At 46.3% G+C, this 26430-nt stretch overlaps 1 protein-coding gene across 3 annotated transcripts in view; it reads right to left on the bottom strand.

The window, feature by feature from the left end:
• LOC129124881 (contactin-4) overlaps positions 1 to 26430 on the bottom strand; it is a 274201-nt gene that overhangs the window by 130061 nt on the left and 117710 nt on the right. For all 3 annotated transcript variants that reach the window (XM_077184664.1, XM_077184663.1, XM_077184665.1), the window contains exon 3: positions 899 to 1032. In XM_077184664.1, coding sequence (XP_077040779.1) covers positions 899 to 953 — 55 coding nt within the window. In that variant the 5' untranslated portion in view covers positions 954 to 1032. The remainder of the gene's footprint in view (positions 1 to 898; positions 1033 to 26430) is intronic.

Genomic DNA, 26430 nt, shown 5'->3' with positions numbered 1-26430 from the left:
AAAAATGAACACTGCTCTAAGTACTTTGTTATTATCTGAAATGCTGGAAAAGTAACCTGACAGTGAACACAAAGAAAAGGGGAGAAATCAAGCTAATAAATAAAGCAGTAAAACAGTCTGAGAGAGCAGCAGGTAAATTAGAGCAATCCAGGCTAACACCAGGGTGACACAAACATTAATTAAAGCCTGACACCCTCCCTCAGAACAAAACACATGTGAGAGAATAATGATGGCACTGTAAGGAGGAATTAATCAAGGAAATGGCAGAGAGAGGAAGACTCAGGACAGTCCTGGAGCGCTCCAGGACAGGGGATCCTACAATCAGTGAGCAGGCAGGGCTTTGGAACCAGCTTTGCTGAGCCTCTGCAAACCCACAACCTTCTCAAGAGCTGTTTCAGCTCCAGGAAAAAGGCACATCCCTCAAAAATCTCTGGGAATTTCTCCAGGAACGCTCTGAACATTGCAGCTTGGGCTGAAAAGGTTAAACAAGGGCACTTGCAGGAGATGGTTGTAGGGCTGGAATATGTTATTCTAATTATTTGTTAAATGGAGCGAGGGCTCAGCTGTAACACAACACCACTTTAATGGGATTTAAAGCTCCACTCCACCAAGGTTTAATTGAGCAGGGAAAGCTTAACACAAAGTGAGGGAAAACAACTTCCACCAGCAGCAGCTTTGAAGAAGAAAGGGGCAGAGCTGACCTCTGAGAAATTGTGCTGGGGCTGGGAGACACAGCCCAAGAGGAAAATGAATTTCACCTTGATGAGCTCATTAACAAGGGCCACAAACAGGGATTAATTTGGGCACTTCAGCCCTGGCACATGAGCCACGGGGCACTCTGGCATTGGAGGGAAGAGCAGAGGTGTCTGAGCTCCAGGGTGTGATGGGGACACCTCACCTGCCAGGCACACCAGGACTGAGTGCAGCACCAGCAGCTCCCATAGCAACCTCATCTTCAGCTCCAGGGGCAGGGACAGCCCAGGAACCTCAGAGCAGAGCGGGGATCCTTGGGAACCTCAGGCCAGCTTCAATCTGGAAAACAAAACACATTGCAAGGACATTCAGGGCTGCTGCTGCTCACAGCTTCTTCCTTTCCAGGAGAGATGGGTCTGGGGATCAACAAAGGAGCTTTGGTAAATGTTGTATGGCATTAAGACACGAATCTTACAGGTAAATGTTGACTTTCACATCATTCCCAGCAGTGGTTGGTGACCATTTCAGGTGTCTGGGTGGCAGGTGAGGATTGGGAGTTGTAACCTGGAGCTGTGAAATTTCTGCTGTCTCTTACCCTCAGGAGATTCACTCCCTGCCTCTCTGGGGTGTAATTAGTGAACTCTGGAGATTAAAATGAAAATTGGAGTAATTTTCTACTCTGTAACTTTTCTGTGCAAACATCATCCAGCACACAAATGACACCATCCCTGCAAGGCAGCACTTTGCAGGAAAGCTTCCCACACTGCTCAAGCAAAGGGATATTTTCCCATTCCACCTCCATCCTCACTGCTCTAAAACTCTGTTTAAAAATCCACCTTAAAATCTCCAGGTAAAAATGAGTCTTCCCCTCACCCCTAATTACAACCTGTAAATAATTAGAATTTGAGAGCAATTTGAGACTTTCTCAGCTGATCACTGCAAACCTCCACCATCCCCCTCTGAGCAACCCAAGGGGGAAAAAAACGCCTTCATTTATGAAAGGAACCACTTCAGAGCAGGCATTTAAATATTAAAAATAAATAAATCAGGCCAGACACACATTCTTATAATTTATTCATCTCAGTGAGGACTGGAAGTTCAGGGGCCTTCGTGCTTACAAGACAAACTGCATGAGTAATAACAAGAGAGGTCTCTGCCTGCTTTTGTGAGCTAAAATTGGGAGAATTCTTTTAATAAAGTCAGGTTCAATGCACTGGGAAGGCTGAGAATCTTTAGCCTCTGATCTGAAGATGCAGCTTTGAAGCAGGGAGAGATTAATTGCAGAAATTCATCTGTTCTCACACAGACTGATGGGGCGTGCTGGGGGCAGCAGGAATGGCCAATCAATGAATACTAAGAACTATTTAGGACAATGATTAGAGCATTAATTATTAATTTTGGAAGGAAAATGTCTATATTGATTGACATGGTGAAGCAGTTACACTGTTTATAGTGAACTCCGGAAATTTTTTTTTTTTTTTACCCTAAAGTCTTGACCTGTGGAAAAGTATTAATTTTCCTCCAAGTACCAAATTCTCTTGATTATAACAGCAGCTACACAAGGGATTTCTACCAATTTTACACCAATTTAAGTGAAATTTGAGATCAATCCTGGATTTCAGCAGCTGCTGAAATTCTTCCTTGTTCTCTTTTTCCCACTAATCATTCCCATCAATAAACCCCTACAAAGTTTCTCTTCCTTACCCTGCCTGGAGATGCTTTACAATTATTGTCCCCTCTCCCTGCAATGAGCAGAGCAATCACCCACAGCATCTGATACCTCATTGAAACCACAAGGGCTTGATAAGCTTTTATCAATTTAACCTCCTGCCAGGAGCCCGTGGCAAGCACCCACAGACTGGGAGGACTCACCAAAAAATTCCCTACTTTTCCAAAAAGTCAAAAAAATTCCTGGATAGTCTTGAATTTCTTACCCTCCTCAGCTCTTGCCACAGCTGCCCTGACTCAGCATCCTTTTAGGGGAAGTTGTGGCTATGGGGAGGGTTTGCAAACCCATTTTATGTGGCATTCATATTCTCTGAAAAAATTCCTCTGCACAGGATTTTTCTTCTGGGAAGCTGAGAGGCCTCAGGAAAAAAAAAAAAAAAAAACAACAAAAAAAACCCCAAACCAATTCTTATCTCATTTGCTTCTCCTGTGTTTTGCTCATGTAAAATGTGTTTATAAATTGTTTACCCAAAATAATTGTTTAATTAGTCTGCAGTGGAAGTTATTTTAACTCATTGGCCAATTAAGGCCAAGCTGTATCAAGACTCTAAAAAAAAAAATCACAAATTTTCATTATTATCTTTTTAGCATTCAGTAAATATCTTTTCTGTAGTCCTTAATATAATATACTATAATAAAGTAATAAGTTAACCTTCTAAAAACATAGAATTAAATACATCATTTCTGCCTTCGTTGGGGCCCTCTACAAATCCAATAATTTTATTTATTTTTCTACTCAGGAAATAATGCTTCTCTCAGCATTTTAAACACTGACACCAAGCATTTCAAAGTTACTAACGTAAATTAGTTTCTAGCTTGCAAAGATATTAAAAGTATCAGGCTCTGTCCTTCCTCCCATCGAGTTCTGACACAATCACTGGATCTCTATTTCAGCCCAAAAGAACAGTTATGCTAAAAATACAGAACTGTGGAATGGTTTGGGTTGGGAGGACCCTAAATCCCACCCAGTGCCAGCCCTGCCATGGCAGGGACACCTCCCACTGTCCCAGGCTGTGGAATGTCCCCCCCAGTGTCCAGCCTGGCCTTGGGCACTGCCAGGGATCCAGGGGCAGCCCCAGCTGCTCTGGACAGTAAATATATTTTAAGTCCATTGAAAAAGCTGAAAGTTTTCCATTGTTCTTTCCAGTAATTCAGCAGCTGCTCCAGAGAACAAGCAGGGGTCGTGCCCGTGCTCCAAAGCAAAGTTTGCACTCCCTGATGTCTGCACAGGGCAATGCAGGACAGAAAGTTCCCCCAAAGAGAAACGATGCCTGTCTGGGCATAAACAGCACTGAAAAGTAAACGAGATGATTACCACTCCAAATATTTTCCTAGGGTTAAATGATGGTGGTTCTCAAGGCAGGGCAGCAATTCCATTTCTCGTGCTAGTTCCCTATTTCACATGTGAATGAGTCCAATTCTCAGAATGTTTCCCTGTAAATATTTCTGCTGTTCACATCAGCAGGGCCTTTGTTCAGAGCTCTGCAAGAACTGTTCAAACATATTGACTTTTTATGGCAGCAGCTTTAGGAAAAGCAACATTTGTGCACAAGCAAAAGGTGGATAATTGAAAAGATCCTTCCCATTCCTAAATGTTTCCTGACTACCAAATCCCAGGAGAGTTTGTGCTGCTGCTGAAGGCCTGAAAACTCACAAAGTTTAATATTTCATTTCCAGAAGCAAGCAGAGGCAGTTTCAGCAGTACACGAGTTATTTTTGCGAGATGAAAATGAGATTGCTGAGCTTCAGTCTGGAAGTGCAGCCCATTAGAAACCCCAGTGCCACCACACGTGTGCAGATGTCTTTTTAACTTCACTCCTGGCAATGCAGCCATTGCAAATTCTTTTGAAAGGCACCTTTGCTCCTAATTGGATTCTGCCAAAGAAACTTGACTCTAGGAGCTCTGACTGCAGGCAGGTAGGAGGGGAAAAAATGTGGAGTAGAAATATTTGTGTATATGAGTTTTTCTGCATTTGTGGGCATGGCTGTGTGAGTAATTTTGCTTGGATGTTTCATGATTAGCACTTCTGTAAAAGCAAAATAGAAATTAAAATCCTGAGGCTGATATATCTAGGGATGCATCTGGAACGTGAAAAAAATACTTTGTAAGATAAATTTGCACTACGTGACCTCTCAGTTTTGTGAATATTCTGAAGGAAAACCTGCAGGACACACCTAAGGTTGATGCCTTATGGTTTCAGCTTTTCTATTTTCCATATATTCATAACCCTGCAGTTCTTTAGTGTGTAACTCCAAACTCCACACTCAGTGGGAGCTGCTGCTGCTTCCCCATTTGGGGCAGACACAACAATTCCTCTGCAGGCCTGGCAATCAAGGACACCTCACTGCCTCAGGGCCCAGAGATGGGAACAAAAGGGAGTTGGGGGAGCAAACTTGGGCTCAATGACTTCATTACCTGAAGCTGGAATTGGCAGATTCACCCCCAAAATGCAAATGGACCAAACTTATAAAAGTGTGCAAACCCTGACCCATCATCCATTTTTGGATGTAGCTGCCCTAAATGCACCTGAAGGCATGTTCAATAAATAGAACAGCTTTTTATTCCCTTAATTCTGTCTGGCCTCTGTTTTAGGTGATCCAAAAAAGGCATCAAGACCCCGAAGAGCAGCAGCAGCAGCAGCAGGAGCACTCCTGAGCACTCAGCCCCATTTAGCTGTGCCCACTGGTGTGCTGTGGAGTGCCAGCTCTGCTCAGCTCCCAGATAAATCACTGCTAATGAAGCGTGCTGCACACACAGACAGCAACAGGCATCCTTTAATCACCTGGGCTCAGGAGGGGCTGGGGGGAGCACAAAGCCCTCAGCACTAATGGGGCACTCGTTAGACTGGAGGTGATGCAGCCCTGGGGCTGCCACAGGGCTGGCAGCAGGGAATTCACTGCTTCCCTCCACATGCTGACTTTAATTCGTGCTGCCAAAACCTCCTCGGTGGCACCCGGCTTTTGAAACAGGAGTGGAGAATCTTAAAACTCATCTTGAGGCTTGGCTGAGGGAAGGGGAGCAGAGCTCGGGGTGACCCCACTGCCCTCTGGTTACACCTGGAGTGGGGCAGGGCACAAAGCCACAGAATTGTTTGGGTTGGAAAAGAGGATGGAGCCCAACCTGGGAGCAATCCCCATCTTGTCACCAGGGCACAGCTCTGAGTGCCACGTCCAGCCCCTCCTTGAGCTGCTCAAGGGAAAGGAGCAGATGGAAAATGCAGCCAAACAGCACCCAGGCTGGGAGGATATTGCAGGGCAACCTAGAAACAGCACAGTCAGCAAAACAAGGTGCAAGAGAAACTCAAATTCCACTCTTCTGCACCAAAAAACAAACAAACAAACAAAAAAAGAACCAAAACACAAAAGCCCACAAAAAAAACCAAAAAAAGAAAAAATAAAACAAAGTTGAAAGTAAGCCACACAAAGTTTTCTGAGGTTCCAAAAATCCCCACCACTTAAAAAAAAAAAAAAAAAAAAATGAACACCTTTTCTAATGAACACCTATAAGGTCTCTACTCATCACAGATGGGTTGGTGCTTCAGGAGTCTCAGCAGAACTATGGAATAATTAAGGAGAGACATGGAGAAAGGAAATGGACATAAGGAAAGACATGGAGAGACAATAATGAAGGAAAGACACCTGAGATCATCCAATCCAATCCCTGAGCAAACATCACTGTGCCACCAAAAATATCACCAAGTGCCACATCTACCTGGGCACTCGCAGGGATGGTGACTCCACCACCTCCCTGGCAGCCTGTTCCCTTGTCTCACCACTCTTCCAGTGAATGATTTTCCCTTGATATCCAGCCTGAGCCTCCCAGGTGAACCTCCAGGCCATTTCCCCTTGCCCTGTCACTTGCTGCCTGAGAGAAGAGGCTGATCCCCAGTAAAGCTCCCCCAAACACTGTTCTCCATTTGCCCTCTCCAAACACCCATTCCTGATGTTCCTTGGTGATTTGCAGGCTAAATCTCAGCCCGGATTTTGAGGGCACAAACAGGGTTTGGTTCCACAAGCACCAATGTTCAGAAGGTGATGGAGAGAACTCCAAACCCTGGGATTTCCCCAGTCCTGGTGCTGCTGTTAAAGGAGAGCTCGTTCCCCATTTCTAAGCCAGAAACTGGGATAATGACAGCCTTGAAGTCACTCAGGCTGATTTGGGGCACAGAACCAACTTCTGTAAATGCTGGTTAAAGGTGTGATAGATGAGTAATGCATGACTGACTCTCACAATTAACAGACAAATATCATGGAAATAGGTTAAGAAAAGTTTATGGATTTATAGTGATGTTCCTGGGAGGGCTGGCTTGTCACTGTGGAACACCTGAGCTCCAATCAGGATTTGAGGCAGAGATCTCCACCACTGGGCAGCAAAGAAGGGGTTGATGGACAGAACTTTGGGATGGGTTAAAGGGTTAAAAAGGGAAAACCTCCCTTGTGAGGGGGCTGAGCACATAGCAGGGAAAATCTTTTGCTCCCAGTGCTGTAACCTTTTTCCTTTATTCAGTCTTCTGTTGTATTTTTGATAAGGTTTAATAAACCTTCCTGAACTATGACAAGTGAGGAGCAATTTCTCACAAAGGAGCTGCTCAGCTTTGGCCAGGGAGCAGAACCAGAGAGGTTCCTTTGCATGGAGCAGGCAAACAAGGAGGCTCTTCCCAAAATGACAGAAAATTGCTTTATCTGTGAAAGGAACTGAGCAGAGCTGCTCCAGAGGAGCAGCACCTGGGCACAGGCAGCTCCCACCTCCTGAACAGCAGCCATGGCCCAGATGCAGCAAAACTCAGCCTTGTAACCCAGGTCCAGCTCAGAGCCCTGTGCTAAGCCAGGCCTGTGTGTCAGGAGAGCCCAGGCTCTCTCCAGCAGCTGCAATCAGTGACCTGCAAAGCTCAGCAGCCAAAAATAGAAGGTGCCTGAAAGAAGTGTCCCCAAAAGTGCAAATTTCACAGCAGTACTTCTTTGACATATACACATTGATTTTTTTTCAGCACTCAAAGAAAAAGTTGGGGTTTTTTTGTTTTCTTTTCTTGTTTTTTTTTTTTTTTTTTTTTTTGGCTTGTTTTTTGTTATTTTTGCTGTGGGAGTTGGTTTTTTTTTTTTGGTGGTTGTAAGTTCTTAGATAAACCATAACTTTTCCTTTTGTGTAAGGAAAAAAAAACCAGAACAAAGGGGTTTTTGAAAAGAAGGGTGGGGGAGATGAAGGGCGGTGGGCACACAGCTGTGGCAGCTCCCACTGAGCTCTCCTCACTCTCTCAGCACGTCTGGCACACCCTGGTCTAGCCCAGACCTGCAATGATCCCTCCTGGAGCTGGAGTGACTCACAATCCCCACACTGTGCCTGACAAAGCAGTGACACACACAGAGCACACCGTGCCTGTGAAATGGGAGTCACAGAATACCCCAGCTGGAGGGGACCCACGAGGATCACCAAGGCCCCCACACTCACACCCTGCCCCTGAGAGCGTTTCCCAAAAGGCAAAATTCGCTCTGGGCTTTCCCCCCATTCTGAATTCCAGGCAAAATCCAGTCTGGGCTGTCCCAAAAATGACTTGTCTGAGAAAACAATGCCAGATTTCACACTGTGCTCCCCTCTGGGCTCTCACTCCCCCTCCCTGGATAGAGATCTCATTTCCCTGGGCCAGGGAAGTCACAGCAGCTGCACAGACAGAATTGCCCAGCCCAGCCATTTGTACTTGTCAGGCCTTGGGTGAGCTGTGCCCCAGCCACGTCCTGGCTGTCACAGCTGCATCCATCCCATCCAACAAACACAATTCCAGCAGCACCAGCAGAGATTCCTGCTGGAGTCACTCAGGAAGAGCCCACTGCCACTGCCACTGCAGCCTCTGCAGTTTAAATGCTGTTTATTCCATGGAGGGTTTTTGGTGGAAGTGCTCCCTGATTCATGCTCATCCCACATATTCCCAACAACCCAGCAGTGGGACAGACAGGGAGAGGCTTCTGTGCTGCTGGAATTACAGATGGAAATCCCTCTCAGCAGCTCCATCCCTTTCTGACTGGGTCTGGAAGCAACATTCCCAGTTTACCTGTATGCAGAACATAAAGCCACAGCTCAAAACCTGATTTAGAGGGACTGGATTATACCTGTAACATTCCCAGGTGACTCTGCACACCTGGGGAACCACTGAAAGCTCCTTGGAAGCAACAATCCACCCTAAACATGGATAATCCCAGCTGAGCCACAAGTTCCTTGAATCACAGCACAGCTTTCCACAGGAAAAAAAAAGAAAAAAAAAAAGTAATTAAATGTTTTTAATCACCAGCCACTAAGTGCACCATCACACCCCTCACTCTGTGTCTGAACCCTCAGGAAACTCAGAATTGCCCTGGAAAACCTGGATAATGCAAGGATAAATCATCCCCAGGGAAGGAGAGGGGGAGGCAGGAGACAAATCTGAATTAAGGCTGGGGGTGTTAATTAGGGCTCACTGTTTGTTGTTCTACCTTTCCCATCAAGGATGGGTTGGGAAATGCTCACCTGAGGCAGCAGCTCTCAGAGAACATCCACACACAAACAGCCACAAATTCTGAGGAGCTTAATTCCAACAAGGAGCAACATTATCATAATGAAAAGCTACAAGCAGTGAAACTTCCTAGCCTGGCATTTTCTACAAATTAGGATTTATCTTCTTTTAGAGAGACTTTTACTAAAGATTGTCTGGATCAGTTACCTTAAAAATCACCAATTTAAAGCCAATTTCTACCTTCACCAAGTGACATTTTCAGTGCAGTGTTTTGGGAGATTAAAGCAAGGGCCTATCCCATGTAGCCAAGCAATAAAATGATAAACCTCAGAAGATGCCAGCTTTAGGGAGAGTAAAATAACTCAAAACAGCAAAAAATATTTGAGTTGGTATTCCCTAAGTCCAGTTCTTCTCTCCTAACTGCATCACCAGTCCATCATCAACAGAAGTGGTCTGCAAGGACCATTGCATGTCCAATTTTGCTTTTTTCTGACAGCAAAGCTCTCAGTGAGAGCCCTGGATTAGAGCTCGGCCAGCCCAGCCTCTCCTGGTCTCCAAGCAGCCTCTGAGCAAACCCCTTAATGCAAAAATAAGCTGTCAGACTGGAATATCCAACTGCAGCTGACTTTGGAGCAGAAATTTCCTACAGAAATAAAATGTCCTATGGAAAGAAGGGTTAACTGAGTGCTGCCTCAGCTTGGGAGAATGCTGCACCACGGGAACCAGGCTGTCCCTAAATCACTGCTTTGAGATAAGGAATCCAGTTTCACTCTCCAAACAAATTGAGATAAGCAACATTCAAAGTTATCATTCCCTTTTGGATAGGTCTGTTCCCAAAATTCACATTATCAGACAGTGACATCTTGTCCAGGAGACAAAAAAAAAAAAAAAAAAGATGTGAAAATATTGAAGATATTTCTGTATCATCTCCAAAATCAGCATCTCAATCACATTTTACTTTTCACTTACAGAATAATCCCTTTGATTTCAAAGACAAAAGGAGAGCTTTCTCCTCAGGGAGGCTCCAGTCCAGTGGACACACACACAGTCCTGCTGAAGAATACTTGGCCTTCATTCAGAGCTACAAACTGGAGCTTTCTTAGGAGCATAAAATGGAACTTGGGGAAGAAAAACAAGAAGCAAGTTTATTAACTTGGAGAAGCTGGTGAGAAGGCAGTTCTCTGTGTATTCCTGGGAACAGAGGCTATCAAAACAACAATTCCCTCATCACCTATTACTGGCAGAAGGCTTCCAGCCCAGATAATTGAGATGCTTGGACCTTAAATGTTTTTTAACTGTTTTGTTAAATCCAAAAATCATTTCGGGAAAGCAAAAAAAAAAAAAAAACAAGCCTCACTAATCATTTTGATATCCCTGTTATGTGATTATTTAGTGTTTTGTTTCCCCTCCAAAGTTTATTTTAAAGATTGCCTGGAGTTGGGAGTTGGGGATGCTGAGTGAGGAGAGGAGCAGGGGAGATCTGAGAGCAGAAGAAAGGAAAAACATCTCTACACTTCGCCCGTTTTATATGAAATTAATTTTTATTAATTCCGTTAACTTTAATTTTATGTGGAATTAGGAGCCCCCAGGCTGTCCCGGAGCAGGAATGTGTTTCCCAGAGGGGCCAAGATGGATCCGGGGCTGCTCTGCTCCACCCTCCCCGGCTGGGCAGGAGATGGTGCCAGCCCCAGCCCTGCCCAGAGGATGTCCCAGAGATCTCTGTGAGAGCTCTGGAGCCACACCCGGGCTGCCTCTGCTGTGATTTGTGAGACACGAACCATCGCAGGGAGTTCTGCGTGCTAAGGAGCCCTGACAAAAGCTGGGTGGAGGTGGCGGAAAGGCCGCCCAGAAAAAGCCCAGAGCACACAGGCCCCTCACAGCCACTCCTCCCACTCGCCTGCCGTCCTCCTCACAATGAAATAAATCCCTTTTGTTGGGCGTGTGTTGGCAGGTGCCTGCCTCCGGCCCTGCTGCTCCCAGCAGTTCCCCTGCCCACAGCCTGCTCTGGGCCCTCGTCCCTCAGCGCTTCCACCCCGAGCTGGGGCAGCCGGGCCCCACAGCTCAGCTGGAACTGCAGAACCGGCCCCGGGAGCCAGCACAGCCAAACACGCAGTGCACAGGGTCCCAGCCTGCTTCTCCTGCCATGAGCTGAGGATTATTTCCAGCAGCAGGGCCAGGATCACTCTGGGATATCAGGATCACTCTGGGATATCAGGATCACTCTGGGATATCAAGCACCACTCTCGAGCATCCTCTGGGGTTTTTCTGACTGCAGAAATGGTGAGCTCGCTGTGTCCCAGCAAATCTAAACTAAAGACACAGCTGAGTCAAGATCCAGTTGTGATATTTTGCTATGGAATCGTCTGGGTTTGCATTTGAATGTGTTATTTTGATTAAAAATTGAGCTTCTCCCCACAAAAACTGATAGGGAATCAACGCTGTGGAGGTCCAGCCCTGACCATGGCCCTCCAGAACAGATTAATTCAGCCCTGACATCAGTTCACTGAACTGCTCAAGGCTTCAGCGTGGCCTGAACACAAAGTTTTCCCTCCCACTGGGAGAGCAAATCCTCCAAAATGAAGCCAAGCAGCCAACAGATGCCAGGGGAGGCATCTGCTCCCTGGAGTGCAGCTCAGACAGAGCAGCAGATTTGGGGGGGTTTGATGTGGAAAGAGAAGCAGCTCTGCTGCTCAGGCAGTGATGTGGTTTGGGTTATTCTGGGTTGGAATTCAGGGCACAAATAGGCTCCAGCAGAGAACAGAGTGGTGTCCCAGCACACAGCACCTTTGTTAGCAGCTCCAAACCCCCAGAAGTGCAGCTGGGAACTGCCACGGGCACATCAGAGCCTGCCTGCTGTGGGCACAGATTTTGGCCACCTGCCCATGGGGACATTGCACCTGGGAGCTCCTTGGAGGTGCTGGGCCAGGGAATCCCTGTGAGAAATAATTTAAAGCTGTGGCTGAAGCCCCAGAGGTGGGAGCAGGGCAGGAGCTGCTGGCTGTCCCCGGGGAGGTGACCCGACAGCAGAACAAAGAGACTCTGGTGCCACCTCCCTGTAATCCCTGCTGCTGCTTGGCACCCACAGCACCATCCTCCCGCTCTGATTTAATTACTAAACATAAAAGGAAATAAAACTTCAGAATGAAAACAAAGAAATTGCTCTGGGTGTAATAGATGGGAGCTGTTCTCCAGCAGAGCACCATAAACTGCCTGTTTACAATCCCTATTAGAGGGCTGCAAACACTCTGCCATTTCCCCACTCTGACTATGCAGATTACATGAAATTACTGCCTCTTCCTGCCTCTGCCATCTTTTATAGAACGAGTGTGGTGGTTTTTAAAGACATCCCTGCACTAAGTGTAGGAAAAATAAATAATAAATAAATTAAGGCTCCTGTGAGCTTCCTCATTGCCAGGGGCTCTCAGGCTGGACTGTGCTGAGCAGCTGGCAGAGGTAGCCAGGGAAGGAGTGCTGCACACAGCTTTGTTTTCAGTCTGGAATATCAATTATTGAAGGAATCAAGCCCCTGGCCAGACAAAACAAGGATCATCTCCACAGCTGATAACGAGCCCAGCTCCATCAGGCATCTCAGGAACGGCTGCACCAGGATTTATTGGGAGATCACATTAAGCCCTTGGTTTGCTTGTCATAGGCAGCAGATGAAAGGAAACAAGGTTTGCAGGCATTGATTTGTGTGTGAGGGCCTCCAAAGGTGTGAGCAGCAATGTTTGCTGCTGTTAGCCCTGTCCCTGCACCCTGCAGAGCCTGGCCTGGGCTGGGATGAGCAGAACCTGCTCCTGCTCCTCTGGGAAGGGGCTCTGCCTGCCCAGGGCCCTGCAGGAGCTCCAAGAGCTCCTCAAAAGGCTCAGGAGGAGAGGAAAGGAGCCAGGAGGGCCCTGAGGGTCTGGATGCAGAGCAGCACCAAAGCCACCTGTGGATTTTACAGCCTTTCCTTGCTTCAAGCCCTGCCCTGAGCGGCAGATTCTGCTCCCACCTTGCATGGATTGAGCCTGGATGAATAAAGAGGGGAGTTCACACCAAATTCAGCCTGTTCCCCAAGGCTGAGCAGGAATTCTTTACTCCAGGGGGGCAGAGGCACAGGGGGCCCAGAGCAGATTTGGATGCTGCATCCCTGGAGTTGGGCTTGGAGCAACCAGATCAAGCTGGAAGGAGCTGAGCTTTAAGATCCTTTCCAGCCCAAACCATTCTGTGATTTTGGGAACTCATCCCCATCCAGGCTGCAGAGAGGCTCAGCTACCAGCTGGACCCTGTAAAAGCCACACATCCCAGTGCTGTGTCAAACCAGCCCGTTCAACCCCATTTTAATAGCCCTTAAAATGCTAATGGCATTTCAGCATTTCAACCTCTGTCTGCCTCTTAACTCTAGGTGCCAACTTATTTCCAGCCACAGTTGGTATTTTCCATTTTTCCTTCTGCATAGATGGAGCTGTCAGCTCAAATTTAATATATCCAATATTTGGCAAAATTTCTTCATGATGTCTGGCTGATTGTGGGACAGTTTCTTTAAAAAAAAATAAAAATTCCAACATCTTGTATTGAAGATGAAATAAAACTTCCAAAGCAGGAAACAGAGTATGGAATTAGAACACTAAGGCTGAGAAAAGGATGAGTAAAAAATGTCCAAATTAAGTTTGGGGTGGGAGGGAGGAGCGTGAGCAGGCACTGGAGCAAAGCCACCCTAGAGCTGCCAGGAGAGCCCAAAGGCACCAGAGACTGAGATTCCAGCTGGGAACAAGGGGAACAGCCCCACACCCTGTCACAGCCATGCCCTGCCACCAAATTAAAGGGAATTTTTGGTGGCTAGATAAGGATTTACTGCGTGCAGTAAAGCTCCAATTGTACAACTGAAGTTACAGCAGCAGAGTGTTAATTTATCTGCTGTTCACTCAGTTAAAGCAATGACTGGGAGCTAAACCAGGGAGCAGAAATCACCCAGTTTATGGCCCCTATTAGTTTCAAGGGGGTTTGGATAAGACCATACTGGAAATAATGGAAATATCACCAGATGGAAGAAAAAAAATAAATTATCAATATCTGCATCATCTAATTTATCAGTTAAATCAATTCTAAGTATAGGATACCCATTGAAAAAGAGCTACACACATTATAAACCTTCACCAACATTTAACCAGAAGCCCTTTTTAAATTTTATTTTAATTAAAGCACAATCATTACATTCCCCTGTATTTTATGACTGCCACTTTATCAGGGGGAGCTCCATAAAATACCCAAAGTAAGCAAGAAGTTATAGATAAAAAAGGAAAAATAAGTATTTCTACTGAGAGAATTATTTCTTCCTCTTAATTTTCTTTTTAAATCACTGCACAAGAGAGAACATCCCAGTAAAGGCACAGCAGGCACTGAAAACTGAATTGTTTTGAGTAAGGAAATATAAAAATGTTTAATTTCAGCCTACAAAGTTGCTGGTTTTTAAATGTCCCTCACTTTATCTGCCTGCTGCCTTCTGCACAAGTTCTCAAGCTCAGCAGCCCTCAGACTTGGAGGCTGTAAAGATATTAAACTTTACACAAAGATCAATTACTTTCAGAAAGCCCAGACCGCCTTTAAACCCAGATGTGAAACGATTCTGATGAAGACGTGGCCATTGGCTGGTTCCACATTTTCCTTCAGAGAAATGTTCCTCCAGCTGACCAGGAAGTTCAGAGAAACCATTAAAAAACCCACACGGGGGTTGATTTGAACGCAGCTAAAAATTCAGGCAACTTCCAGGAACCCTGACCTGCATTTGGAATGGATTGGAGGAGCTCCATCAGGAGGATCCCCTCCTGCCCAGGAGCAGCGTGGAGCTCTGGGCTGAGGTGGCCCTGAGGTGGCCTTGAGGTGGCCCTGAGGTGGCTCTGAGGTGGCCCTGAGGCTCAGGAGCACGGGGGGCTGCTGTGCTGGTCTCTGCCCATGACAGGCTGGGGGAGCTGGCACAGGTGATTTCTGCTTCTGGGAAATCACCTCGGGATGAGGGAGTTGGAAAAGACCTCAAAGCCCACCCAGTGCCACCCCAGCCACGGGCAAGGACACCTTCCACCATGCCAGGGTACTCCAGCCTGGCCTTGGGCACTGCCAGGGATCCACAGCAGCCACAGCTGCTCTGGGAATTCCATTCCAGTCCATCCCCACCCTCATTCCTAATTCCCAATATCCCATCCTTCCCTGCCCTCTGGCACTGGGATCCACTGTCGCTCCAGGCCTTGTCCCCAGTCCCTCTGCAGCTCTCCTGGAGCCCCTTCAGGCCCTGCCAGGGGCTCTGAGCTCTCCCTGGAGCTTCTCCTGTCCAGGTGAGCACCCCCAGCTCTCCCAGCCTGGCTCCAGCCCTGGAGCATCTCCATGGTCCCCCCTGGACTCCTTCAGCAGCTCCATGGCTTTGATATTTTGGGGCCTCAGAGCTGGAGGTGCCTCCAATGCTCAGCCCAGAGCTGACCCCAAACACACTTTTGAAACAGAAAGGAACTGAACACAGCCATCCTGAGAGTCTGCCTCGAGACATTTCCCAAAAATATTCATTTCCAGAGGACGGCCCAGAGCAGCCCAGCAAAGCTGTCACAACACTCAGCTATAATCACCAACCCCAGCCTGGGGACAGATCCAAGGAATTTGGTATAAAAGGGTGGGAAAGACAAGGTTTTGGTTGTAGTGCAGGAAGGAACTGAACACAACCATGCTGAGAGTCTGCCTCGAGACATTTCCCAAAAATGTTCATTTCCAGAGGACGGCCCAGAGCAGCCCACCAAAGCTGTCACAACACTCAGCCTGGGGACAGATCCAAGTAATTTGGTGTAATAGGGTAGGGAACACAAGTTTTTGGTTGTGGTGCCAGAGGAAAAAGGCTTTGAAGATGTTTCCTGACGTGCTGGCAGCTGCTCTGAGGGCGATGCTGCACAGCAGCTCCTGATGAAAACCCACAGCGACGCTGCTTGCACAGCTTCACACGTGTAACACCCAGCAGTGCCTGGCAAAAACCAGCATTCAGGGCAGTGACAGGCTCAAAGGAAACTCTAACAGCAAGCACACAGATCCCTCTGGAGATTTCTTGTGGGAAAATTACACTAAACCCCAGTATTGACATAAGGTTAAAAGATATTCTAAATCAATTGACATTTAAGGCTGCGGCAGTGTTAGCATGGCTGGAAAATGCAAAAACCTTGTTAACCCCCCTTGTATCGGTCTTTAGCTTGAAAATGCTGCCTCCATTTGATACTGGGAAGGAGATATTCAGTACAATCAGGAGGTTTTAACCTGCTAAGAACCAACCACACAGTGCATTTTCATGTTAGACAGCACAGGCTGCAATCCCCACTCTCATAAACCAGCTGGGGATTTCTCCCTGGCCTTCCTGCCTCTCTTGTTCATCCAGAGGAAGCTGGAAGGAGCCAAATGAGAAATAACTTTTACAGTGTCACCCCAATATTCCTCATTCCTGTGGGCCCTCAGCTGCTTCCCTCTGAGGCTGCAGCCCATCCCTGCATGAGGAGCTGCTTGCTGTGGTGTTCAGCCCTGCCAGCCCTACAGAGGGTTTGAATTGTTTCCTGTTCCTTCCATCTGGGATGTGGTCACCAAGCTGTCTCTGCTGCTTCCACCCCACTAAAGCCCATTATGGTTTAATGCCCCTGCAGCCTCCCTCTCCTGGGAGCAGATGGTGAGCACACACACAGACACACAACTTCATCAAATCTCCTCAAATCCATCATTTATAGCCAGGGAAGTTCATCACCACCTAACCTCATTAGCTTCTCATGCCCCACTTGCAAAACTTCAGAGATCCTTCCAGAATTATTTATGAAGTCCCTGAGAGGGGAAGTAAATTCTAAACAAGTTGTACTTTAAACTGGTGCCCAGGAACTGAACCTGAACCAACCTGTGCCAAACCCCAGCACTGTGTGCAGCCCTTTGCTCTTTAATAGATTAATTTTTTTCAAAGCTCAGCTTTAAAAAATGTCAAATAATCCTTTTAGAAACCCTCAGGAAGACTGGACAAATTAACTTCACAGTTGAAGGGCTATAGCAAATAAACTCAGCATCCAAAAGCATCATAACAATTAGCATGTAACAAATAACAAACAGCACAACAATTCCCTAAGCCACATCACATCCCCTGACTTTTTAGCTAAAAATAGAACCTTCCTGCCCAAATCAGTGCACCTGTCACGTTAGGAAGATAAATGAAATTGTGTTTAAATAAATACAACATAGTTTTAATTCCCACGCTGCCCAAATCCCACAGTTCACAGTAATTTCAACTCAGCCTTTTTAACTCATGAAGGATTTATCAGTGCAGCCTAATCCAGCCTGGTTTGTGGCTTGGGGTTCCTTTTCAGGGAGCCCTGCAGGATGTGCAGCTGCAGTGCAGGAGGTGCTGCTGCCCCTGCCCAGCTCAGCTGCTGCTGTCCCCTCCTGCCCCCTGCAATGCCACCAAAGCTCAAAGTGGCACAAAATGCCACCCAGCTGTGGCACAAGCCAGAGCTTTCTGTGAACTGCAGCTGCTTGGTTTGGCCAGGCAGAGAATTTAGGGATTTTACCCAGCAGGACACCAGCCCTGCTCTGTCCCAAGCTCCAGGACAGCAATATCTGTACTCAAGGTCCTGAGGAAAATCTCAGCTGGGACTTGAGTTTTGTCACAAATCTAACACAGCAATCCATAAAGATGAAAGCTGCAGAGAGCCAGAGTGGCTTTATAACATCTCTTAACACAAATGCAACATGACACGTGCTCTCAGAGCTGTTTGTTGAGATGTAGCTCGTGTGGGTTTTCATTACTTTAATACCACTTTGCTTTTCCCCTCGCTAGCACGACTTCACCTGCAATATGTGTTTATTTTCAGGGGTTTGCTGCTCCCTGAGCTTGGCACAGCAGGTGTTTTCTTTGGAAAAAGCTCCAAACAACAACAGGCTGTGTTTCCCTGAGGGCCCAGCAGGTGCCTGCCCAGCATCCCCTGAGCATCCCAGCTCCTGTGCCAGCAACAGCCCAGAGCTGGCACCAAAACCACTCCAGCAGAGCTGCCAGGGCAGCTGAGCAGGCACCTGGGGCAGGAGGAACCTGCCCTTACACACATTGCACTGCCTGCAGCTCACACAGACATGGTTTGGGCTCTGCTGAAGCACAGGCTCTCATCACAGAAGACATTTACCCCAAACTGGGAGGGTAAAATCTGTGAGAGCATCACCCAAATCACCAAACTCCTGTGCCCTAAAAGAACTCTACACATCCCTGGCATTTATTGGAATCTGATATTCAGGGAGTTCTCAGAACTTTGGGCTCATAAGCCAAAGCTTAGAATGAAACACAAGATTTGATCTGAGACCTTGGAAAACGCTTCCAAACTCAGGTGCTAGAAGTGAGAATGTGGATTTGTAGTTTAAAGCAGAGACACGTGAAGTGGAGGAAAGTTTAGAGTTTTAGAGTTTAAGATACAGAAAAAATAAAAGTAGTTACAAAGGTAAACACGAAGTTTAGACTGCAGTACTGGAGGTTTGTGTGTTGTAACATGATTGTTACATGGGTCCATAAGACAAAATATTTAAGGATTGGGTCAAAACCATAAATATCATTGTTGGCAGTGTTTTATTGGTCAAAAAGTCCTTAAAAGGTCTTGTAACTAGAAGTTCTGTGACCTTCTGAACCACGTTGTAAAGATATGAGCTGAACTCACCCTTCCTGTCCATGTAGAAGATAAGAACAATAAATCACATCATCTAAAAAACTCAGAAGTCCCATCTCTAAACTGATTCAAAATTCCTTCCAAAATCCCCATAACATCCACTGTGTACTTCATGCACATCATTTTTTCTCACTGATATCCACCAAAGCTTGCCCAGAAAACAGCCAAGATCCTGCCTTTTCCACATCTCTGGAATGGTACCACTCACCACCAGGACCTGCTTTTTAATCTAGTTCTTAGCTTATACAGATATTTTTAAACACATTTAAACGCCAAAAAGCAGCTAAAGGCAATTAATTTCCTCTTAAACACCTCTTCTCACTGTAAACCCCTGAGGTTTCATAATCCTTTGCACAGTCACTCACCAGTGCCTGTGGCAGCTGTTCCCAGATTCCTCCCAGTGGCCTCACACTCAGAATCTCCCCACACAGGGCACATTCACACCCTCAGCACGAGGCTGTTCCTGTGCACCCAGATTGCCTTGTTGACATTTCCTTTGCAGAGCACTTGAGTTCCATCCCCTGACAAACCCTAAATTTGCCTTCTTTAGTCCATTTACCAACTCACCCTGCCCTCTCCTTAAAAATCTGCACTGCTGCATTTGGTATCTTGCCATGAGTCACTTTATTCCTTTGGTCTCCTCCCGATGCTTCTCTCTGAGTTTAAATCACCATTTTTCCATGCTCAAATCCAGGTTGGTAATGGTGCAGCCCTTTGCTGTGTAAGGGAACTGCTTAATGGGTTCCTTGAGAACACCCTGGGACATTTCCACGCTGTGCTTCTCTCTGCTTTCACCTGGTGCCTGTCCAGGACAAAAACTGTCTGCAGAAAAATCCCCTGCAGGACTTCCTGCAGCTCCCCTGCTCCTCAAATCAAAGCAATTCCAGCTCTGAGGTTTTGAGGTTTAGCCAGGAGAGCCCAAAACCCAGGGACAGAGCATTAAACCCAGGCTGTGACAGGCACATGGAACTGCAGAGTGGCATTTCCTAAGGCCACGCAATGTCCCAAAAATGCATCCCCCAAAGACACTCCATTATCAATGCCCAATGTCACCGTGAGCTGCAAGGCCTTGCAAAAACCCAAAACGGGGCAAGACCCAAAATGTGAGGCTGGTTTTAGAGCTATTGGCTGCTGCTCTTGGCCAGAGGGATCCAGGAGGCTGCAGGACATGGATCAAGGGACAAGGGAGTGCTGCAGCCCTCAGCCATCGATTTCTGAAGCATTTTTAAGAACAAAAGCAAATACTTAAAGGTTTCAACCATTTATCCCACAACTCTGATTTCTGCTTCCATAACACTCCAAGGAAACAATGTGAAAAGTCTTCCTGGGCAAGGCACATCCTGCTCTGAGCTCACTTGTCAGCATTTAAATGAAAGAAATTAATATTAAAGCCACACAGCTCAGAAGTTTGAAAGCACAGGTGAAAGGCATCAGCCATTGCACTGTCCCACCCCCGCGTCCCCAATGAAAGCTGCTCTCCCCACAAATAATTTCTGTACTTTACCAGAGAATGCAACAGCCAGAAAAATTCTACTTTTGCCAGATAGTTTTTCCTCTTTTTGTGCCTGCTGTACCTGGCTGAGCTGCTGCTGCTCCTCCTGAAGAGCTTTAGTGCTGCTGGGCTCTGGGGTGACGCAGTGCCGTCCTGCTCGGGGACATCTCTGACTCCTGCACAAGCTCTTGGGTCCCGAGGAGGGGCAATTTCCTTAAAGGATCAATGCCGTGCCTCTAAAAGAGCCCAGAACTGCTGAGCTCTGAGCAGAGGATTCTGTCTCAGCAGCAAAGAGAGAAGAGGAGCCCGGGAGCAGCCAGGGGAGGAGAGCTGGGGTGTGCAGGGACGCTCTGCGAGGCAGCAGAACCTGCTGGGCTGCGCCGGGGATGCAGGAGCTGCTGCCTGCACCTCCCTGCCTCATCCCTGCCTCATCCCTGCCTCATCCCTGCCTCATCCCTGCTGCTCTGCCCTCAGCTGGGGTGGGCAGGAGGCTTCTCCCTGCCCTGCATCCCTGGGGAGCAGCAGCAGCAGCAGCAGCTGAGCCTTGCTGGAGAGAGGGAGGGAGGGAGGGAGCAGCCCCTGGTGCCAAGGGGAGCATCCTCACAGGCAAATGCAGAGTGAGCCCTGCTCACAGCCTCCATCCTGTCTGCACAGGGGGTCAGTGGAGAACTGCAGCCATGATATTTTCTGAAAAATCTTTTCCTTAGGATTTTTTCTCCTGAGAGGCTTCAGGAACAAACTGTAAACAATGGTTATCTGCTGCTGTGCAAGGCAACAGGTGCATCTGGGATTGGGCTCATGTGGTTGTTTCTAATTAATGGCCAATCACAGTCTGGGTGTCTCAGACTCTCTGTCCAAGCCACAAGCCTTTGCTATAATTCTTCCTTATTCTATTCTTAGCTAGCCTTGTGATGAAATCCTTTCTTCTATTCTTTTAGTATAGTTTTAATATAACATATATAATGAAATAATAAATCAGCCTTCTGAAACATGGAGTCAGATCCTCATCTCTTCCCTCATCCTTGGACCCCTGTGCACACGGTCACAGTGAGCCCCTGTGTTTAATCAGGATGCTGCCTGTGCTGGGAGCAGGGATGGAGCTGAAGCACCACCTTGCTTCCCTCTGCCTTAACCCTTATTTCTCTGTTTAAACTCTGTGGAGCAGACTCCTCTTGAAGTCTCCAAAGACCCCAACAGAAAACATTTTCTCAGGATTTTCTTGCAGTGAGGGCAGCTGCACGGGTGTTTCCTCCTCCCCTCATCCTGCAGGTTTATTGCTTTCCAGATATTTTGTTTTAAGCACCACATTCACAGTTCCTAAGGTCAACTTAACAAATATTTAATTACCACTTTTATCTTTAAGCAAACAGATTCTTTCCCCAGGGTCCTTGTGGAACCCTTGCACAGGAGTGACACAGGGACTGAATTTACTCCCATGGATGTGCCCAAACATCAGACAGGAGAAATGGGGAAGGAAAGGTCTGGAAGGGGATCTGCTGCAGGAAATACCTGCAGGACACCTGCAGAGTTCAACCCAACCCAGAGGATGCCCAAGGACACAGATCCCACAGTCAGCACAGAGGAAATAGGAATTTCCTGTTTGAAGGGATTGCTTCCAGGCCTTCAGCAAAAGCTCCATTTAGTTTATGCAATATAAACTGGAATAAAGCAAAGCTCCAGGAAAGGAGTGGCTGAGATGGACAAACAGACCAACACCCACCTGCATCCAACCCACGCAGCCTCCACATGGGAGTGCTGCACACGAACTTCTTTGTCATTGAGAGCAAAATACATGGTTCAATTTCATTCCCATGCCATTTAGGTATTTCTGCATTTGGCTATTACAAAATAAAGATTATATTATTCCATTTTTAATGCAAGATTCCAAAACTCCAGCTTTTACAAAGATAACCACGCTCTTATTATAACTTTATGCAAATTGCCACGGATCCAGTGAATTCAATTAACTGAATTGAATTCCAATTTGCAGAGAAGCCTGGTCCAATAATTCAAAAACTGCATTTCTTGAACAGTTCTTAGTTGGCCAATGCTTACAAATCTGTCATTTCTATTTGGACTATTGTTCCAGAGCTGTCAGCACACACATTTCACAGAAACCACGAGATGCCCACAAAAACAGGTTAATTAAGGAGTTCTCATACATCCCAGTCACATTAACAAGCAGACCCCAGAGCAAACAAAAAGTGAAGCAAATCAAAATATCCTGGAGTATTTATTCCATAATAAAATGGAAATAAAGGCTTTAATTGCCTTCTAGTTCTATTCAGTCTTCATTTCCTCAGCAATTGCACAGACTCAGATGTTATTGTTCCTTGGGCTGGACTCACTGAGGTGCCCTGTGATTTGTTCCTAAATGCTGGCAGTAATTAGCAAACAGGATTCCTTCCAGCTCTGCCTGTCCCTGGTGGGATGGATCCCCTGGAAACAGCCCATCAAAGGCAGGAAAAACTTGTAACTTTGAATGGTGTGATGTCTCAATGATTCCTTTACGGTGGAATGGAGTGCAGTAAAGGAGGTGTTACTGCAAAGGGAGCAGAGATTTGTCATTGAATCATCCCATATGTACAAGAACCAGCAGCAAAGTGGGAACTGATGGATCCTGTGATAGAGAACACTGTGAGAGGAGGGAGAAAACAGGAAAAAAACTGCATTAAGGGATGCAAAAGGAAGTGTTGAAGGCACTGAACAAACCACAGCAATCTCATCTAACAACGTTTGGAAGCCCTTATTTTGTAAGGCTGGGGAAAGCAATGGATGTTCCCAATATTGGAGCAGCGTGGCAATGCCTGGGGAGGCCGAGAGGGAGACAGGAATTATTGATATTAACACAAACACCACGAAACTGGGGACAGCTCTCCAGGAGCTGCTTCCTTCTCTGGGCAGCATCACCCTCGTGTGCTCCCTCCCACACCCCTCATGCAGAAAGCAAAACAATTCCTTTCCTAAAAGTAAAACCTTCCCCTAAAAGCAACTTTACGCTCAGCAAACTTTGCTAAAACTGCTGTGTTGTCCCAAATTCTTGTTTTTCAGTTTCTGTCTCTGTGATCAAGGGTAGATTTTCCTGTTGGGAGCAAATCAGCTTTGCAGTGACATTTCTGTCCTTGCCTGAAGGAGCCTGTACTGCTGGAGAGTCTGGGAGGGAGGAAATTAAAACAAAAATAATTAAGGAATCCAGGTGAGGAAAAGCTGATCCTGTGATTAATAAATGACACCAATTTGGGACTTGGTGTATATCCAGTTGGAGCTCAATGATCTTTAAGGTCCCTTCCAACCCAAACCCTTCTGAGAGTTTGAAAAATAGGTGAGGAATAAGGTGAGGAAGAGAAAACCACCCCTGTGATTAATAAACTATACAGAGCAGCACAATCTGTGGTTGTGCTTTTTTAGATGGCTTAACATCCTCCAGGCTGAACTCACAGAAAACTGGTTTTTACACAAAAGTTCATTGGTTGGAGACAAAATAATTATTTATTTTTTTCACAATAGCAAGCTCCTTTATTTCTTGGACACAAGCTAAGACACCTCAACTAAAATGTGAGGGACAGTTTGGAGGGAACCTACTGCAGGATAATATTTTTTTTTAATTTAGTCACCCATATTTGTGCATTTCATTTCATTTCATTTCATTTCATCCATGCCACCCCAGGGAATGAGTGTGCTGCCTATCAGGTGATGCTCTCACACTGCACCTGCTCCAGCCTGCAAAAGATGGAAGGTGAAGCTGTGGAGTGCACAAAAAAACGGGATGAGGTGGTTATGGAAGCCAAAACTCTATTTTTTTTAATGGCAGGTTTTAAATAATATTTAAATAATATTAGAAAAATTTAAAATATATTTTTAAAAATATATTTTAACTTTTAAATAATATTTAGAAAGCCAAATACGTGGCAAAGGTTTGGGCAGCGCCCTGGCAAAGCAGCACTTTTCCTTGGTGTGCATCCACCAGGGATCACTCCAGGGAATAAAGAGCACAAGTGTCAGATTCCATTCCAGAACATTTGTTGTTGCTGTTGTTGTTGTGGATATGCCATTAAGGAATTACTTGCTAGCAGCAGAGTATCCAGGAAACCATTCAAAGTACAATCCTCAGTCTTTTATGATTCAGCTCAGTCGTTTCCAGTAAATAAGAGAAGTCAAGAATAACTTTAATTACTCAGCTTCAGCAATTTCTGCCATAAAAGATGAGAGCTATCAGCTCCAAGTATGTACTGCAGGAGTGAAAAACTCAGGCTGGAGATCCACGAAAAAGCACTTAGCTTCAGAAAAAGAAGGAAAATTACCCTATGTGTTATTTTAGCCTGTGTAAAGATGGCCATGGAAGGGCAAATTTATTCTCTCTTCCATCTTTGTTGACTTCCCAAATGGATCAGAGTCATCAAAGGCAGAGCAGGGATGCTCAGTGCAGCTCATCCTCTTAATGCTGCCTGTATTTCTCTGCCATTAAAACCCCAACAAAAAACATTCCTGAGATGATCACAAAATATTGAACTGCTGAGAGAACGGGTTCATCACTCCAGCAAAACAAACAGCGCAGTTTGTCAGCCTGCAAATATCTCAGAACAGAGGATAAATAACCTGTGCAGAGCCAAGGCTGCACACAGGAGCAGCTCCTGCACACCAGCAAAGCTCAAAATGTGAAGATTTGAATGATTTGTCCCTCTGTGAAATACAAGGCTGTGTTTGGTGTCAGGCACACACAGGCAATGTGTGTATTTGTGATTGTGATAGGTGTGGAAAACGACCATGGGACAGTTATAAAGACTGATTCTAACAATAGCTGAGCAAAGTAAAGCATGGAGGAAGGCCTTTGAACCTATCCTTTGTTTGCAATTAACTTCTATAAGTCTTAAGTTGATTTAGGAGCATTTGAATTAAAGTTTTAAGATGTTGCTTTTTGACAGGAACTTTCTGCTTGTGGCTAAGCCTTAAAGAGTTTTGCAGTAATAACCTTTGGAAGTATAATTTCAGAATATTGCTTGTAATAAGGATCTTTGAAACTACAGCTTTAGAAAATATAAAAATGAAACATGCTTATCTCGGGCCTGAACAAACCAGTGAAAAGCAGCTTGAGAAAGGAAGATGAACATCAACTCAAGGATTTATGGTTTCGACCAAGGGAAGCTGGACATCACTGTTATGAGATTTATAGGCCTTGCAATCAAAAGGTAGATCCACATCTGGGGAGCTGGACCCCACCAGCTGAGAGATTTCTTTGTGGGATACATCCTGAGAAGACCAAATCACAGTAGTGTATAGAATTGTGACATGAAAATTGGGAATAGGAAGTGCTGAGACAGCTGATGAGTGCCCCTATAAATACCTGTGAGCCTCAGCTATGGGTGTGCAGCTGGAGGGAAAACTTCCCCCACTGTACCCAGCGCTGTATTGCTCACACTTTACCATATTAATTAATAAATTGATTGCTGCTGGAATATTGGCCTAGCCAAGCTTCTCATTTATCACACCTTCTCTGTCATCCATTGTGCCTTTTTCTCCAGGAATCCCAGACTGCCGATCCCCAGAGATGGTGCCCACTCTCCATTCCTACAATGCTGAGGCACTCAGGCGCTTCCACCCTCCCTGAGCCCCTTCCAGAGCAGCTGCAGCTCGAGCCCTGGGCCAAGCCAGCATTGCTGCTGCCTCCCCCAGCAGGGCTGGGCAGGGATTGGGGACTGGCCCATCCATGGGACATCCTGTGGAATCACTTTTCCAAGCCAGCAAGACCTTGGGACGTGAATTGTTCAGCCTCTGCAGGGAGGCAATTGCTGACGGCAGAGTTGAGGGGTGTGTGATTGCTCAGTGTGCTACAGTGGGTAATTACAGACACTTAATTGCTCCAGCTCTTTGAGTCGCCATAGTCCAGGGCTGAGGAGGGGCAGGAGGGAACTGAATCCTCTAAAATTCCATGTCAGGAGTTGCTCCTCTGTGTTCTGGGGTTGTTCCTTAGGGATCAAAGCAGGATAAAAGGAGGTGACATCATTTTCCAAAGACCTCACCTGTCCCTGACCCCACAGCTCCTCTCTGCAGGGCAGAAGTCCCTGGGAGAGCCCTCCTGTGTGCTCTGCAGGGCTGAATCCTGCAGGGACACGGTCACCGAGCCTTGGTCACTCCTCTGGCCAGGAAATTCCCAGGACTGTGGCTTGGAGCCAGGGCAATGTGGAACAGCAACAACCTGCAGAGCATCCACACCTGCAAATTTCCCTACGTGGCAACAAGTTTCGAATAAAAATGACAGAGTTTGGCTCCTGAGGCAAGTCCAGGCAGCAGCTGGAGCTGCCTTTGCCATTGATTCAGACAACTCTCTCCTAGCACTCAGAAAAATCCA

Source organism: Agelaius phoeniceus, chromosome 11, assembly GCF_051311805.1.
Source record: "Agelaius phoeniceus isolate bAgePho1 chromosome 11, bAgePho1.hap1, whole genome shotgun sequence".
In the NCBI taxonomy this organism is placed as follows: domain Eukaryota; kingdom Metazoa; phylum Chordata; class Aves; order Passeriformes; family Icteridae; genus Agelaius; species Agelaius phoeniceus.
Note: the sequence above shows the minus strand (reverse complement) of the source record. Positions and strands in the feature narration are given on the sequence as shown.